General features: G+C 35.9%; 1 protein-coding gene across 1 annotated transcript in view; it reads left to right on the top strand.

Moving 5' to 3' along the window:
• LOC140157959 (uncharacterized) overlaps positions 1-12099 on the top strand; it is a 42959-nt gene extending 30860 nt beyond the window's left edge. The window contains exons 6-13 of the mRNA XM_072181207.1: positions 1049-1293; positions 2053-2131; positions 3403-3499; positions 5241-5310; positions 8811-8944; positions 10845-10929; positions 11206-11319; positions 11962-12099. Of these exons, the coding sequence (XP_072037308.1) occupies positions 1049-1293; positions 2053-2131; positions 3403-3499; positions 5241-5310; positions 8811-8944; positions 10845-10929; positions 11206-11319; positions 11962-12099 (962 nt within the window). The remainder of the gene's footprint in view (positions 1-1048; positions 1294-2052; positions 2132-3402; positions 3500-5240; positions 5311-8810; positions 8945-10844; positions 10930-11205; positions 11320-11961) is intronic.
• Positions 12100-12481: the final 382 nt, after the last annotated feature.

Below are 12481 nucleotides of genomic sequence, written 5' to 3'. Positions count from 1 at the left end.
TATGGACAGATATACAATAACATCGCCAACATCATAAAGTTGGGAATAATTCAATGTGAGGGTTCATAAACAGATAGGCAATATAAACGGTGACTATATCATAAAGTTGGGAATAATTCAATGCGAGGGTGGAATTATAAACAGATATACAATAACGTCACCAACGACATAATGTCGGGTTTTTGCAGTTTTGCAGTCGGTTTTTTTTCATGAAAAAAAATAACATTAGAACAGAAACGACGACAACAATTAGAGTAACAATGACAACAACAATTAGAATAACAACGACAACTACTTAACAAAACCATCATCATCATCATCAGCATCATCATGCATCACATATCAATTTCTAAGCGCTCTTTAGCAAAGTCACAGTTCATTGAATTTACAACCACATGACAAAACAGGCGAAATCAGTAACTTTTTGGGCAATATTAGCAATTGAAAGAGAATTGGCCATTGCTCATTCTAATGAAGCTATTATATGGCCAATATAAGTGTGCTCTTTCATTTAATGACGTAAAATTTGAAAAATATTGTAAGGAACACTTACAGTTTTGACTTTTAAAACTGTGCTTGGATAGGTATTTTTCGACAGATTTACCACATTCGCCTTGCTGTAACATTGAATTGCGTTATCTGTTAACCTAATGTAAAAAAAAGTGCTTAGCTTTCGTTCGATACAAAACATTCAAGTTCTGATTGGATGAAGGAAACACTTGAGGTTTTGCCAAAAACCAATCAAAGATGTCTATTTTCCACTAGATCTCACACAGCTCTTATGTTGCAATGCACTAAACCGTGTAATATAACACAGACTGCATGGAGGCTAGACTCGCTGTGCTGGAAATATTTATGTACTCGGGTGTATCGAGGTGAAAACTGTGCGTAGATGCATTTATAATAGAGAATCGTTTTTGTAGTCAAACCTTTCCATATGTCTGCAGCAGCAGCAGCAGCAACAACAACAACAACAACCGACGAATGTACGTCAAACAATTAGCTTGAAGCCAATACACCTTTCCTTTTATGTATCTTTCTATTTCAGAACTAGATCTTCGCAAAAAGAGTATAATTCAGGAATTCATAGGGAATCCTTTTCTTATCGACGGTCGCAAATTTAGTATCGGCGTTCATGTAGCATTCACTTCGGCCAGACCTTTAAGGGCATACGTACTCGATTCTATTATGGTATTAAGATTTTGTGCTAAAGCGTACACTCCTAATAATCTTACTGATTTTAGAAGTTATATAAGCGATGGCATGGAATTTGGAGCCCAATTCATCAGACAGGTAAGCAACGAGAGTATCGCTGACTGCCATATTGCACGCTCTCGTGGACAATGGAGTTTATAGCTTGAAATGACCCTGGACAAGGAACTTACTCAATTGCGGAATGTCTAGGGTGTGTGCTCTCGAAGCTGCAATGTAAATCAGTATAAACATGTATATATTATTTTTTTCCATCCGAAATTGCTGAAACCCTGAAAATATGTGTTACGCAAGGGACTTTTATTTTCTTCGGAAGTGACCCCCTCCGCAAACATACCCTCAACAAATTTCCAAAAATGCCAAGAAATGTGTGCGGCTGCGCACTTGAAGGTAAGAAGGAGCACGAAGCGCGCAAACAATTTTCTTTAGAAGTGTAACAAGTGCGCGCATAGCGGGCCCGAAAGTGTTAAAAGTCAAACCTTTAATAATTTCTTATCCCCCTATTTTGGTGTGAAAAAATTTGCTATAAAAATGATGACCCAGTATATGCATGACCCCTCCCATATTCCGAGGAAAATTACAGTCCGTAATTATACACCGGTTGGACTGTAATGATGAAGAAGAGGATTAGGATTATGATGATAGATGATAACGACGGCGACGACGACGACGACGATGGTAATGATGATGATGATGATGATGATGATGATGATGATGATGATGATGATCCAGATAATGATAAATTATACTGAAAGATGGTAACAAATAAAAGGTCCATTTTATGACCATGTCAGGATGACGAGTTGACGTTAATAGCAATGTATTTTATTCTGGTTTCAGATGGATTCTTTGAAGAACTTTAGCCTCAAACAACATTATTCAACAACGCAATCACTATACGCATATGTTGATTTATTAGGTACGTGGGATTAAATATATAATTTAATTTAATTAAATTTAATTTAATTTAATTTAATTTGATTTAATTTAATTTAATTAAATTTAATTTAATTTAATTTAATTTAATTTAATTTAATTTAATTTATGAACACTTGATTACATAACAGGAGCCTTGGAAACATTTACATTCACATACAAGACTTCCCCACGAATTTCCTTCGAAACAGTTTTCTTTGGCAACCATATCATGACATCAACCCAGTGTGCCATCATCGCTGATGCCAGGCATAGTAACACTACCATATACTAGTTCAACCTAGCCACCTCACTAAAATGAGCATATGAATCATTCTACAACTGGTCTTAAAACGATCATACCAATCATTTTAGTGCAGTGATGCATCTGATGTAAAGCTTAATAACGTATATAAAACGTTTTGAAGCTATATTTAACACCATGGAATATAAAAACATGCATAAGTAAGGTTGTCGACTAGATGGGAATGAAGATTGTGTAGGGTACGCACTAAAAAGTAGGAGAATATGCCACAAATTATATACAATTAGATACCTGAATACAAAACCCACCCAAGTCCATACTTATTGCGTTAAAACATTAAAATGTCCGACTTCGTGACATTAAGATTCGAAATCAACAAAATATGGCCGCATGGTTTTTTTTTAAACATATATGTGAAATAGCTTCAACAATAGTTCGCTACATAATAGTCAACACAGCTTTTGCCTTAAAATGGGCGAAAGGTGACATATTTACGGATCCAGGCTAAATCCAAAAATTGATATATACAAAACGTTTTTGATCGATTATAAAAAATAATATTTGCCATCGATTGAAATTTTGTCTGTCAATCATTACACTACAATTGCTACTCCAAGGGCTCTTTGATTTCTTCAAATATTTTTTTTATAATGATAGAGTGAATCCCCTGGTCCTCTATAATTACGCAGAAATGATAACACCGCCTTAACATCTATTTATGCAGTCTACTATACTGTATTAACTCGGGAATTCGTGAAATTCGTAATTTGAGAATTTGACACCAAGTTGAAAGTTGTTCCATACGATATCATTAAATACATGAAAGTGAAAAATCAAACTTGGCAAAATTCTGAAGTAGCTGTTAAATCAGAACCAATATTGCATTACTATACTGTAGGCCGGGTATACTTAAAAAGTTCTCAAAGCAGTATTTTTGGAGAATACGGTTCTTTCAAATTCTGAACTGAGGAAGTAAATATTAATTTCCATTTTCATTGTTACACTTCTAGGCGGCAACTCATCTACTATCAACATTCAAATTAGCGATGCTATACAAGATGTGTTGTCGACGAGAAATGATCTTATTGGAAAAAATGTTGATTCACGGTAATATTATGTTTTTCTTCTTTTTCGCAAATTATAAAATCCCGCACCACTAATTGTAACAGAATCAGAAGCACACGCAAAAACATTATCAAAAGTCCCGGAAAATAAATAAAATGACCGGCCGTTTATACAGGGGGTAAAATACCAAAGTAGGTCAAATCTGGTTAAAACCATACCAATTTATTCCTTTCGTCATAAGGATTAAGAAAAGTATAGTTTGAACTATCTAGAGTACTTGAGTTATAGGGGAAATGTCAAATGTCAAAATTTGTATTTGGGTTCCACAAAATTCTTAGATTTTGAAAAAACTGGTCACGATCTTAGATTGTTCCTCCTGCAAACACATTTTAAACAAAGAATAGTTTGCCATATCTCAGGTGGTTTATTATTACCTTGGTAACATGGCAAAAAAGGTCATAATCCATTGCGCCCTGTTGACCTTGACCTATTTTGTGACGTTACTTATGTAAAACCCAATACAATGCAAGTTTTCTCATTTTGATTTGTTATTGCCAAAAGCACAATTTGAGACCAGTTTGATTAAAATTGGAGAATTAAATTGTAGACTCATGTGGACCCCAACATTTTACCTTTGACTTTTTAGCCTATATGTTGGAGATCGGTCATACTATACTTTTCTAAATCTTTATGATGAGAAAAATACATTGGTATGGTTTTTATCCAGATTTGACCACCTTTGAAACTTCACCCCTTTGCATAAGCGATCATTTTGGATTTGTGCAAATTAGGCGTTCCACTATGATTAAATAGATTCTGTTGCAATTAGTGGTGGGTTAACCTTTATTTTACTTAATTTGACTTGGCTATTGCTTGAAATCAGCTGTACAACCAATCGATTGATGGATCATACAATCAAAGAATCGACTAATTAGCCTATGCTTCAATCGATTGATCGAGCAATAAATGGATCGATCAATTGGTCGAAACTCGCAAAATTGAAAATTCACACAAAGCAACAAAAGTGTTAACAAACATTAAGGTAAACGGTGTCTCCTTTAAAAAAAAATTATAGCTTTAGGGGCTGTGCAATAATTAAGAGCCGGGGGGGGGGGGTAAAATTTCCAAATGGCTCGCCAAAAGTCGCTTGCCCTCCCTCGGCAAGCCAAAAATCGCTTGCCCCCCTCTCGACCTGCCAAAAAAATCTTTGCCCCCTTGCACATGCCAAGTTTTTAGGATCCCAATTTGCAAACCTTAAATGGTCCAGATACATGTTGCGAGCGCAGCGAGCAGGAACATTTGCGTATTTAAGCGTTTTCATACTGTTTTCCTAAGCCTTTTTAGAGCGTTTTATTTAAAAGGCACCCCGTGAATGTGTGCCAAAATCGCTCTCGGCTTGCCAAAAATTTCTCCCCTCTCCCCCAATTTTACCCTCCCACCAGGGTTCATAATCATTGCAGAGCCCCATAGTGACGAAAGTCCACCAGAGTTCATAATAACGAAAGAGTGTCAATGGTTATATAAATGTGAGTTCTTTCAGCCAAAATGAAGAGTTGCTCGGACTATATCACATCACATTACATTGATGTTGTATTATGTCACTTAGTTAACCATTTGTTATTTATTATTACTGTTATAATGCAAGATCGAATTAAAAAGACTAGTTTGCGTATGAGGTCCTGTCAACCAGACCAAAATTCCGAACTGCGCAGGTCAACAACTAATCACCTTTGCCGGGACGTCAGACGCAAACTAGTCATTTTAATCCGGTCTTGATTTATAGCTCTAGGTATTTTCAGTGGACAAGGTGGGACTTCATTTTAGACAGCAATTTAAAAGTGCATCTTATGGAGGTAATGTATCCCGAATTTCTTTTAACGTCACTGCATCTGTGTATACGAGGGTTGGGCAATAATATATTATAATAATATTTACAAGCCGACGACGAACGTCGGCTTGTTCTGTCTCTTCCCAATTCTTCTTCTTCTGGCAACCTCGTGACATTTTGCGTGACTTGCCACGTTTCGCCCTAGCTCTCTTATGCTTAGACAGATTTCAACCATACTTGAGCCAAATGACCACTGGACTAGGCCAAACCTTCCATTTGACTTTGATCTTGCTGTGACCTTTGACCTAGCTATAACGGTCAAAAATGTGATTTCACAAAAAATGCTACTCCTTCCACACATTTCATGCGATGAGAACATGGTTATATCATGTGACTCGACTTTAGTCGGTGTCTATAGGGTGTGCTCAGATAAGGGGTCAAAGGTCATTAAGGGGTCATTTCCGGTCAAAGTCTAAAAATATTCAAAAAATCACTGTCTTTACAAATTACATAGCAGAGAGTCGCCATTAGCACACATGCATCGCTACTAGCCAGGGTCTCTAGGATGCCTACAGTTTTGGGGTCAAAGGTCATTAAGGGGTCACTTCCGGTCAAAAACCAAAATTATCAAAAATGTTCAAAAAAATTTTATCTCAAAAGATAAACAGACCAGAATAATATCACCATCATATATGAATCAGTGTTCCCTGATGTATGCATGGTATTTTTATTTTGGGGGTCAAAGCTCATTAAGGGGTCACTTCCTGTTTTTAGCTGAATAACTTCAAGAATTTTTATCTCCAGAACTAAACATGTTAGAATTTTTTAATTAAAATTCTAACAATGCATTTTGTCGGTGTACGTAAGGTTTTTTTTTTTCATTGAGGTCAAAGGTCATTAAAGGGGTCAAAAGGTCAATCAAAATTTAAAAAAAATCAAAATCCATGTATAAGTTCCGATTAAGCTGAAATTCACCAGGAATATTTCTTATGACATCCTAAGCACAATGTAAGAGCAGTTGACCCCATCCGTGACCCGGGGTCAAGTTATAGGGGTCAAATTGCGGCTTGTACTCAGCGTCTGTTGACTCTAGTTTTATTTACATACGTAAATATAATAAAACATTCCACTTAAATAAATCTGTTAAGTATATGCTTTAATTTAAAACCACCTTCATAAAAATTCATAGTCTAATTAAATTATAGAAAGGTAAATTTAATACGAAGATTTTCAATTGCGATTTTCTAGAAATGCGTGTTTTTTCGAGATAGATCAGTATGTGAAATACGTATTTTGAAAAAATCAGAGATAGTTTAAATTTAACATTTTATTACTAATTATCTAGGAAAAATTGAGGTCTGTAATTTGTTGTATTGGAAGAGCTTCATAAAAAAGAACTATATACCAATTTTCTCAAAAAAGTCAAAAATTCAAGATAGACCAGTATGTGATGCACCCGTCTCCAAAATAAAACAAAAACAAATATGATTATTGGTATGATGGGAGAGACCATAGTCAGGACAATAGAATTTGTTGCAATAAAAATAGAAATATGCGCATGCGTTGATGGTACGCATGATTGAAAGTCCCAAAAATGTATGAAAAAAGTAAAATATTATCAAAAAAGCGCTAAAAATATGACTAATACAAGGTTTGCGGAACAGTAGTGGTGTGAGTGAATTGCTATACCAAGTCTTATTAGAATTAGACATACCTTTCTAAATTCAAATTTCTGATTCAATCCAGAGCCTCTCTATGGTGTGCTACTTTGATTACAAAAACAAGACCTTTTAAAAACATGGGTTCATTAAGAAAGAAATGTTTGTGATTTCACCACTGGGATCTCCTTTTTTAATAATCAGTAGATACCAAATTAAACCAGGTACTATTTGTTAAATTTTGTCATCGATTAACCTTTCTATCTCTTATTATGTAAAGAACAAAAGGTGATAAAGCCTACTCAAAATTGGAGATATTCAACATGATTTCTTTTCTTTAATAAAACCGGTATAGATCTAAAAAGAGTACAGCATCATTTCTATGTTATCGGTCTACAAAGTTGCAAAAACCGCGCCAGATTTCATACTTATATTCTCGAGATATTTGGAATTATGTAACAATACCTCAATTTGGCGCGAGATTTTCTTGACTATTTTTCACCATAACTCAGGCAGTGTATATGCACTATTGTGTTTATGCTAATGTCATTACGTAATCAAGTATTCAGCATCGCTAATACAAAAGACAAAAGTACAAACTTGTATTTAGCGTAAGTAACAGTTATCCAAGTCATGCATGAGCGGAGATACACCATAGTTACGTAAACTTATTGACCAGCCCTCGTAAATCATGAAATGCCTCTATTTTGGTTTAGTCACACGGCGAATTTACGGTTTATTGGGGGCGACTTCGGCAGTTGATGGCGGTTGAATTGCGTTTCATTGTTTAGAACAATAGAAACTGGCTCGAACCGAACGGAACTGCGCGGAACCGGCGGGCAACCGGTGGTTGAGTTTTAAAGCCGTCCCTTGCCATATCGTCTAATGCCATTTTGTCTAATCATCACTTGTATTAATATCATTTCGGACCAGTGATCATTACATCTAGCACCCATAGAGTCTAACCACTAAGTTGGTCTGATATTTTTTAATAACCATTTAGTCAAATAACCAGTTGGTCTAATAATCATACGGTCTAATATTTTAGTCCAATTGCTATTTCGTAAAAAAAAAATAGCCCGAGTGTGCTATGTGGAATTACTTCTCTTATTCTGTGCTGGGAATCAGATGGCTGTTACAAATACCTTCTTTCAGATTCGTAACAAATGGTACTACATAACCAGAGGAATATTTTAAAATGGTATATCATAAGTGAAAACACCACGTGCTTATGGTTCACCATGAACAAGAAAAGCTAATAGAAAAAGCTTGCATGCTAATTTTGCCATGGATCAATCATCGTCGAATTTTGATAACAATAACAACAAATACACTGTTCAAAAATTGCATTTAAGGGCTCTGGTATGAGCGTTTGGACAGTATTTTTTGTGGGACGTGAGAGCACATCAGACACATCGAATTACATTCTGAATACGAAGAATATCTTTTGATATCAAATAATTTTGATGTTTTGAAATTCGCGATATAATACAAATTTTATGACAAATTATTAAAATTTGTTTTTAGATTTTTGATATTTAACAGTCCTGGAAGTAAATTTATAAATCTAATGAATCATATTGAAGATATACATACATTTTTTTTTTCTTTTTTTTTTTTGGTGTTTTTGGTGTATCCTCAAAAACCCAAATTATTTGATGGACATTCTTCGTATTCAGAATGTAATTCGATATAATAATAATAATAATGGAAACTTATAAAGCGCAAGTATCCGACAGAGCCGCTCACTGCGCAACAACAGGAAAATGAACACAAAGGAAGCATGGTGAACAGAGCATAATACAGAAAATATACAAAATACTGTCCAAACGCTCATACCCCACCCTGTTTGCCTTTGTCCCTGCAGGCCAATAATAACCCAGCAATGAGTAGTGTGACAGTTCGCGCTGACCGACAGGATGAACAAATTTGCCATAATACAGTATATAACTTGTTCCGTGTATTAGGCATCGCCAGCTTTTACGACTTCCACAAGGCAAAGTAAGCATTGAGGGGGTACTACACCCCTGTGGTATATTTGTGACTGTTTTTGAATTTTTCTCAAAAAAAAATAACACACTGGTAACAAAAGTTATGTATATTATTGGGGCAAGGAATCCAATTACTACACTGAAATTTCAGTGACTCAAGACAAGAGGTTCAATATATACGATAGGAAACGAGGTACATCCTAGCGATACCTTATTTCTTATCATAAATAACAAACCCCTTGTCTTGGGTCACTGAAATTCCAGTGTAGTAATTGGATTCCTTGCCCCTATAATATACATAACTTTTGTTACCACTGTGTTATTAGTTTTTGAGAAAAATGCACTGAAAATAGACACAAAATTATCGAGGGGTGTAGTACCCCCTTAAGAGATCGGTATTTTCTGGGACATGAGAGCACATCAGACATATCAAATAGCATTCTCAATACTTTGATATCAAATATTTTAGATTTTCTTTAAATTCGCGATGTTATACAAACTTTATTATTTGCTAATTGATCTACCTTTCTTTATTATTAACTGTCGGTGATGAATTAATTCAAAGCAATGATTACTGTCAGCAATGGATGTTCTAAAATGTATTTTGTGCATTTAGACTATTTTAATTGTCTTGATCTTGATTTGGTACTGGCCAACACTCATCCTGGAGTCAGACAGTTAGTGTATATGTGCATGCGGAGTGCTGAATTGGTCTTGATTTTATGCTTTGATGTGGTTGGCTACAGCTTCTTTGAACTGAGGTATCGCTTCAATTTGAATTATTTGTTCAGGTAAATTTTTCCAGTTCCAGTTCGGGAAAAAGAGAATCTCATACAGTCTTTGCTGGTGGTAATTTGAGTAAGCGTTGCAGTGGAAATGTCGTGATTGACGTTGAACGGGCTGTAGGAGTGTTCTATGTAGTTGGTAGGGATAAGTGGCCTAGATGAAATTGTTTCAGGATGGTTAATCTGCGAGTAGTTCTTCTATTCTCCAGCCATCCGATATACACATGCAACACATTGTGTCCATACGAGTCGTATGGGCACGGTAAATGCTAGCGTTTCTGGTGCGACTGCGCAGTGAAGCAAAATCATCTTCAGAGCGGGAAATCGGCAAGCGGCAGGACAGTATGAAACCAGCATCAGTGATAGAGAATTCAAACAAATTACCGGAGCCACGTTTTAAAGCCATACTCAGAGACGATATCTAACCATTATACTACATTCTATTACTAGTTTTTTTTTATCCAAAGCAAACATAAAGCCCATATCGAGAAAATCCCAAAACTTATCTCCAAAACAGTATTTTGCAACTAAAGCTAAAACACCATGTCCCATCTAAAATATGTACTATATTAATATCAACTTGTTATAACTCAATTAAAGAGCAAATAGGCCATTAATGTGCGAATTTGTTTCAATTAAAAGTATTATTATGAGGCCAAATTAAAAAAACAAGTTTGTTTCCTGTAGCGCGCATTTTGTTTTTGACGGCTTATGTGCGCATTTGAATTTTTTTCACTTACAAAGAAAAAAAAGAAAAAAAAAACCTGGAAAAATCGCAAAAAAATAATATAAAACACTACTGGAGTAATTTTACACATTACACAACAAATAAAGAATATAAATATTCTTGAATATGAAGAAATGTGATTTTTTGTGTCAGAGAAACCCACTGTAAATTCCCATTCCAATTTGCAACGAAAAGGGTATTTTTGTTTCATTTCAAGACATGGATTAAATAAAACGCATTTCGCATTTGACTTTTTGGACCTGCTACAGCAAACAAACATGTTTTTTTGTTATCTTGCAGACCTTTCCTCCATAATATGGCATTTTGCTTGGAATAAACAAGAGGAAAGCCTCGGGTTCATTTTAACAATCAACAATCTTTATACTTAATATTTTCAGCATTCCGTATGTTATAAGGGATAGTGATATACACGTAGAGAAAGCCATCTGCTATACATCCGTATGCAACTTATGCAAATCAAAGGTAGGCCTAATTAGCATAATTATTGACCTTACATAAACTGTGCGCGTACGCTAAAATACGTTCTTGCGCGTATTCCCACACCCACATGTGTAGACACCAGCACTGTCACTGGTTGATTGTAACATATAACACATGATGTTTTACACATTGGAACCCATAACTCAGCCCTAAACATGCCATGTCCAACAAAAATAATGTTTCCTCAAGGAACGAATGGCTTGAAAATGAGCTATCCGCAACATCCGCAACATTATTTAATTTGACTTGTTCACATAGGAATGTCAGCTTTGCTCTAAATGTTTATCAGACACCGATAGAGACATCTTGAAGTCAGTGTTTTGGGAGCATTTAAGACGAGGAGAAACAAGACGTGTGTATCCTATTGTAATAGTAAGTATATAATGGGATATTCTAGATAAACTTGATAAACAGGGGTCATCTTTAATTGTCTTATCCAATATTGTTTTGGGATTCGTATCTTGCATCCTATATCTTTATAAGTAGCTGTACGATTAATTCACCAGTCGTACAGTAGCCGCATTTGCATTTTTACGAAGGCTTCTTTTTCATAGTACAAGAAAACACGTGTATTATTTTTTAAGGCTGTGGTAGTCTGTGACTTGCATCCACAAGCCTTCAGAGCTACGGGTTTATTCCGTCTTAGTCACGTGACCGCTACTGGTTCTATCATAATAGGAAGATATGACTTGATGATGTAGTCGTAACCAGGTAACCATGGTAACTAAGAGGTGGGATGTGTCGGCCTAGTCCCTGTTCAGTTACAGCACATCGCGCACTCCCTTAGACACCACCGGGCCGCGCACCGGGCGACATCAGTCACTTGTTTATTCTTGTTATTCTGAAAACATGATAATGATAAAATTGGATGGTTTTTTTCTCATGATACACGAATTTATCAGTCTCGCTAGCGTTTTTACATATCGCGCTCCACTAGTCCACTTCGTCTCGCACAATTTTTGAAAACTCTAGTATTGACAAACTAACACGTTTTACTGTTTGACATTGTTTTAGGAACAACCCACTGAACCTGATGGCGATTCTATATCTAGGACATACAATTCATCGAGTACAGCTGATAATGCACTAACGAAGGAGTGGCTACGACTGAAATGTTTACTTGATATTCAATGGTGTAATATTATCAAGTAGTACGAGTCTATTAGGGACGCACCATTAGATTCTCAGGGTGGGGGTAGGAAGTTTTTCAACAAAAAAACTTCACCCACTACATGAGCAAAAAAAAAACTTCCCCACCAACACTAAAAAAACAAAAAAACCTTCCCCACCTAACTGTGTGTAATGCATGAAATTAAAAAAAAAAAACTTCAGCGCCTTCGGCGGTGAAAAACTTCAAAGCGCCTTCGGCGGCGAAAAAAATTCTTCCTCCGACCCTAACTTCCTCCCCCCCCCCCCCTGAGTATCAAATGGTGCGTCCCTTAAACATGTTAAAGAAACTTTAAAGCTAATATCATGCATGATTCTTGAACTCGGCACAAACAACTCGTAGCACTAGTATCCATGGTCCATGCGG

The sequence above is a fragment of the Amphiura filiformis genome, chromosome 7 (genome assembly GCF_039555335.1).
Source record: "Amphiura filiformis chromosome 7, Afil_fr2py, whole genome shotgun sequence".
Lineage (NCBI taxonomy): Eukaryota > Metazoa > Echinodermata > Ophiuroidea > Amphilepidida > Amphiuridae > Amphiura > Amphiura filiformis.
Note: the sequence above shows the minus strand (reverse complement) of the source record. Positions and strands in the feature narration are given on the sequence as shown.